The 5890-nt window shown below is 32.1% G+C and overlaps 1 protein-coding gene across 1 annotated transcript; it reads left to right on the top strand.

Annotated features, from left to right (window-relative positions):
• The first annotated feature begins 1313 nt into the window (after window positions 1-1313).
• LOC127087732 (synaptotagmin-4) lies at window positions 1314-5050 on the top strand. The gene is made up of 13 exons (XM_051028660.1): window positions 1314-1541; window positions 1660-1768; window positions 1847-1893; window positions 1992-2112; window positions 2663-2790; window positions 2878-2979; window positions 3142-3216; window positions 3378-3457; window positions 3545-3695; window positions 3786-4016; window positions 4124-4471; window positions 4559-4672; window positions 4763-5050. The coding sequence occupies exons 1-13, from the start codon at window positions 1437-1439 to the stop codon at window positions 4907-4909; spliced, it is 1758 nt and encodes a 585-aa protein (XP_050884617.1). The 5' UTR covers window positions 1314-1436; the 3' UTR covers window positions 4910-5050.
• The last annotated feature ends 840 nt before the right edge of the window (window positions 5051-5890 follow it).

Here is a 5890-nt window from a genome sequence, read left to right as displayed (position 1 = left end):
TGGAGGCGCGTGTTATAGAGGTTTCCAACGATTCTCTAGGGATGGACTGGATCAGAGTAGACACTTCTATCTGCGAGGATGGTGTGCCAGAAATTTGGTGCTAGAATGAGTCACTGCAGTGTGTGAAAGGAGTATCAGTGTTAGAATATAGTTTGCTGATTTTTTTTATCACCAGGAGACAGTGGATCAATTCGGTAAAACATAATGAATGAATATCTTTCAATAGACTCAGATATCATATTAGAACGAGAAAGAGAGATTTGAAAAAAACGGTGCGTTTGAATAATATTATGAAAATTATATTATATAATAAAATTTACATAAATATCCTACTACATATTCTAATCTATTTTAGATGGACTAAGAATATTCTATGAAATATTCCATATATTCTTACCAAATTATAAATATTATTGAAAAAAAAAATTCAAATATATTAGAAAGATGGTTTTTTAGCTATAAATTAAGTAGACAAGTTTAGAAAGGTGTGAACAAATAGGAAATAAAATCACATACTACTTTGTTTTTTTAAACAAAATCACATACTACTTTGTTTTTTTAAACAAAGTCACATACTACTTAGGAGTACATCAACTCAACAACTGCATAGTGAACTTTGTCAATAATAAATAAATATTTATATTATTCAATATTTATAATATTATAACTTTATTTTTTATTTTTTTTAAATAATCAATTTTTTTAATTATATATCAAAATAACCATGTTTTCATTTTATTTAGTAAACTAATATATTTGTGGGAGCATACGCCAGTGCAATTAACGCATGCATATAAAATACAACAGTATGCATCACTGCAATTGACGCATACATATAAAATATAAGAGCATACATCACTGCAATTGACGTATGCATGTAAAAGCATGTAAAATGTAGGAGCATGTGACACTGCAATTGACACATGCATATAAAATGTAGAAACGTGCGTCAATTGCAGTAACGCATGCTCCTACATTTTACATGCATATGTCAATTGCAATAATAACGCATGCTCTTACATTTTACATGCATGCGCCAATTGCAGTGGCGCTTGTGTACAAATTGATCCATGCATACGTCACAGCAAATGACATTTTGGTTCATTTTTTTTAAAAGTGATTATAGTGATAAATATTTTGAAATTATGTTTATTTTCGTATTATTTTTGAAAACCTTAGTTATTTAAAAAAATTTTTTTTTAATAATATTAACTTTTTTATAATTGAACTTTAAAAAATTCAATAAATTCACATAAACATGTGGGTTCCACTTGAGTAACAACTTAACTAACTCATCAACAATCTCTCTCTTTTTGTTTGAGTGACCAATGAAAGCTTTTGCATTCCAACAAACATGGCCTGAAAACAATGTTTGATTCACACCTTGTGATCCTCTTCTTGCATTTTCCATACATCGATCGATTTCCTCAACGAAAATGGGATTCATCAGTGGCATGTTCATTGGTATTGCAATTGGTATCCTATTGATCGTAGCTTTCGCTCGTCAAGAAAGCACTCGATCCAAAAGCCGCACTGATTTGGTATATCTTCTTAAATTCATTCACATTCATGTAATTCATATTAACTCTCTTCAATTTCATCCAATAACAATTTCGTTACTGTTTGTGCTGTGTTGTGGTTTTTGTAAATCAATCACAGGCAAAGACGATAGCAAAGTTTGCGAGGATGACGGTGGAAGATTCTAGAAAGCTTCTGCCTCCAAATTTCTATCCACCATGGGTGGTTTTTACTCGGAGACAAAAGTTAAGTTCAAATTTCTCCTACAATCTTCAAACTCGATTTTGGTAAGGCTTTCTAATATTGATTTGTTCGTTAATGCAGTTAAATTGGCTTAATACACAACTAGATAAGATTTGGCCGTTCGTTGATGAGGTAATTAACATTAGTTTTTTTTGTCTATCAATTTTGGGGATTTATATGGATCTAGACATTTTTTATGATGCAATATTGGAATGTGAAAATGTATGTAGGCAGCGTCAGAATTGATAAGAAACAATGTTGAACCCATTCTTGAACAATATAGGCCAGTGATTTTGTCTTCTCTCACATTTTCCAAGTTGACTCTTGGTAATGTAGCTCCACAATTTACAGGTTAGGTGTATTATTATTCCTTTAAAATTTTAGTTGTGTCTTCTATGTTATTAGCATGGTTTTAAATTGTGGTTGCGGTGGTGGGTGTTACGAATGCGGTTAGTGCGACTATTGCAATACGCATTGCTGTGCGAGTTTAGATTGAGAAGAGTTTGCAATACATTAATGTTAAGATTTTTATGAAGAAAATTGAGTTTTAGGGTCTAAATTTTGAATTTTGACAAAAATACTTGAAATAATCGGGACGAAATTGTCTGGAACGTATAGAGATTTCAAATCACATCGCAATTACATTCAAATGTGGTTGCAAGACTACCACATTAGCAATATTGTGGCTCTTAGTGGAAGAGTATAGGATTTCAAATCACACCGCAATTACGTTCAGATGTGGTTGCCAAAACTATCACATTAGCAATATTATGGTTGCAATTGCGGTTGCGCACTGCAATTTAAAACCCTTCAAAGACTAATTATGGTTATGCAATTTTATATATACTTTGCAATTGCAAGTATCATATTGATTCTGAAATATGTTAGTTGAAATGTGTAGGGATTTCAATTATTGAAGAGGATAGTGGACCTAATGGAATCACAATGGAGTTTGACATGCAATGGGATGGTACCCCAAATATTGTTCTTGACATTAAAACCAAAGTTGGTGTCGTACTTCCTGTGCAGGTAATACACAAATAATATATTAGGACAATTTTATGCAATATTATCATTCTATTATTATTTCTATTTCATTGCAACTTGTTTATATAGGTAAAAAATATTGGATTCACTGGGGTTTTCAGGTTGATCTTCAAACCTCTAGTCAATGAATTCCCTGCTTTTGGAGCTGTCTGTTTTTCTCTAAGAGAAAAGGTTAGTTTTAGTCTCTTGAAATTTATACTCATCAAATGCATGGAACATAATACAAATTCTAGTTCACTAGTTAGAATACACAACTAATAAAAGTATGTTAAAAAATTTGTAAGGTTAAAAATCCAACTATTTAAATTTTGTTTTTCATTGTTCCATAAACAGAAAGCTTTGGATTTTACTCTTAAAGTGATTGGTGGCGATATTTCATCTTTGCCGGGGATATCTGATGCAATAGAGGTTATCATGTGTATTAAGATTTTCATAGTTGTTGCTGGTGATTCAAACTACATTGCATAAAAACGGCTACAATGCATAAAAACTTCCGTTTTTATGTATAATAGTTTGAATCATGGAGACTCATACAATACAAGTAACAAACGACTTTGTTATTTATTTAGGAAACAATTAGAGATGCCATTGAAGACTCTATAACTTGGCCAGTGCGCAAAATTATACCAATTATACCAGGAGATTACAGGTATCAAAAAGTTCATTGTTATTTTCGTTTTGTCAGAAAAGCAACACAAGATTATGGAGAACATATGATTCTTTCTTCCTTTGACAGTAACCTAGAATTGAAACCCGTTGGAACACTAGATGTAAAGTTAGTGCAAGCAAAGAACTTAGCAAACAAAGATCTTATTGGGAAATCTGATCCTTATGCTGTCGTATTTGTACGCCCACTTCGCGACAAAACCAAAACCAGTAAAACAATAGTAAGACATTCCTTTATCATCATCATTATTGTTATTTATCATTCATTGCGTGTTGTTTTAATCTGTAATCCAACTATTGTATATATTCAGGGCAACCAGTTGAACCCAATATGGAATGAACACTTTGAATTCATCATTGAAGATGTATCAACACAACACTTAACCATAAGAATCTTCGATGACGAAGGGATCCAAGCAGCAGAGCTTATTGGTTGTGCCCAAGTTTCCCTAAAGGAACTTGAACCTGGTAAAGTCAAGGATGTATGGTTGAAATTAGTTAAGGATTTAGAAATCCAGAGAGATAACAAATACAGGGGTGAGGTAATATATTAGAATTTCTTAGAGTTTTTGTTACATTAACATTCCATTGCAAGTTTCTGAAGAGTTTGACTAGTAGTTTATGTTTTTTTTTAATACCTACCACATAGGTGCACTTGGAGCTCTTGTACTGTCCACATGGATTTGAGAACACTTTAAAGAGCCCTTTTTCCGCTGATTATACATTAACCACTTTTGAGAAGACTCTCAAGAGTGGAACTAGTGACGCAGAGGATGATGATATTTCAGTATCATCATCCTCACGACCATCGTCACGACCGTCATCACGACCGTCGTCACGATCATCATCACGAAGGAAAAGCACTGTGATTGTAAGAGGAGTTTTATCCGTCACAGTAGTTTCAGCTGAAGATTTGCCAGTAGTGGATTTCATGGGCAAGGCTGATCCATTTGTTGTCCTTTCACTGAAAAAATCAGAAAAGAAAGTCAAAACTAGAGTAAGAACATTTCATAGAATGTGCAGCAAATATTGATTTCTCTATATATAGTTTCAATATATTAAACAATAACTCATGTATTCTCAGGTTGTAAATGAAACCTTAAATCCAGTATGGAATCAAACATTTGACTTTGTTGTGGAGGATGGTTTACACGACATGTTAATTGTTGAACTTTGGGATCATGATACATTTGGCAAGGTAAATGCTTTTTAGATTTGCTTATTGAAGCTGTTTGTTGTGAAATAAGTACTCTATACCAAATTGAGTTTTTTGTCTTCACTTTTTCAGGAAAAAATGGGGAAAGTGATCCTGACACTAACGAAGGTGATCCTAGAAGGGGAATATGCCGAAACCTTTATTTTGGATGATGCCAAATCTGGAAAGATTAATTTGCATTTAAGGTGGACTGCACAGCACAAATACCGGGAACCTTAATACAGATATATTCTTAGAGAAATGGTGGTGGATAGTTCAACTGTACTTTGAATGAACAGACATTTTCTCCATTTGTTAAAAGAAATGGAAATTTTTAAATATGGTACTTACTCAAATTGAATCTATAGCTTGTGTGATCAAGGAGGATTGTCACAGTATATGAACAAAACAATGCATTAAATTTTATAAAATATTTTTTTAACATAAACATTTAACATCAATTTATAAGATTGTTGTAGTTTAAATATTTGGTTGACTAATGAATAATGGCACTGTGCTCAAGATGTTAACTCTCACTTTGAACATGTTTTTTCAAATTTTAAACGACATTAAGTTTAAAGTATTAGATAATTGAAATTTTTTAAAATTTTTAAAATTTTAAACGACTTAAATAATTCAATTGACTAATCTAATTCTTTTAGGCTTATATGTGTTTCATGTGGTGTAATGTTCTTGTAATTGTGTATGATGTTTTAGTCGTTTTCTCTCTTCGATAGAAAAAGGATGTTGAGATAAGATAAATGGATTTGAAAGCATACAAGAGAAAGTTTTTTTTCTCTATTGTCTCTATCGTCTCTTATGATTGATGACTCGACTCTTCTTATTTGGGTTAACTAGTTCATCCTAAAGTGTTAGTCTTCTCTTGTAGCTTTTGTAAGATAGATTCTCTTTTAGAGAGAACATGTCTAAAAAGAGTTTGATCAATGATCTTATTAGGATCTCTTGTCCTTTATACGGGGATTCGATTTAGTCAGTTTCTTATATTTTTGTCACTAGTGAGTTAGCCATATTTATGCGGTATAGGATGTTTCAAAGGATGGATTGGTAGATAGTTCTTCTTAGTGACCATAAACTTCTTTTTGAATCTTTACTTTCTTTAGGTGGTACAACCAAGTCTAAAAATGATTTTGTTATGATTTAGCACACTATAGTCTAGACGGTTTGAAGAGCATGTAAATATGTCATCTTTAAGGATATTTT

This window comes from Lathyrus oleraceus, chromosome 5 (assembly GCF_024323335.1).
Source record: "Lathyrus oleraceus cultivar Zhongwan6 chromosome 5, CAAS_Psat_ZW6_1.0, whole genome shotgun sequence".
Classification (NCBI taxonomy): domain Eukaryota; kingdom Viridiplantae; phylum Streptophyta; class Magnoliopsida; order Fabales; family Fabaceae; genus Lathyrus; species Lathyrus oleraceus.
Note: the sequence above shows the minus strand (reverse complement) of the source record. Positions and strands in the feature narration are given on the sequence as shown.

What these genes read in the sequence shown, in the direction of transcription:
- LOC127087732 (XM_051028660.1), top strand. Translation starts at nt 1,437, where the DNA reads ATGGGATTCATCAGTGGCATGTTCATTGGTATTGCAATTGGTATCCTA. An exon ending in GGATATCTGATGCAATAGAG is followed by an intron (nt 3,217 to 3,377) that starts GTTATCATGTGT and finishes TTATTTATTTAG; the next exon opens with GAAACAATTAGAGATGCCAT. An exon ending in ATTATACCAGGAGATTACAG is followed by an intron (nt 3,458 to 3,544) that starts GTATCAAAAAGT and finishes TTCCTTTGACAG; the next exon opens with TAACCTAGAATTGAAACCCG.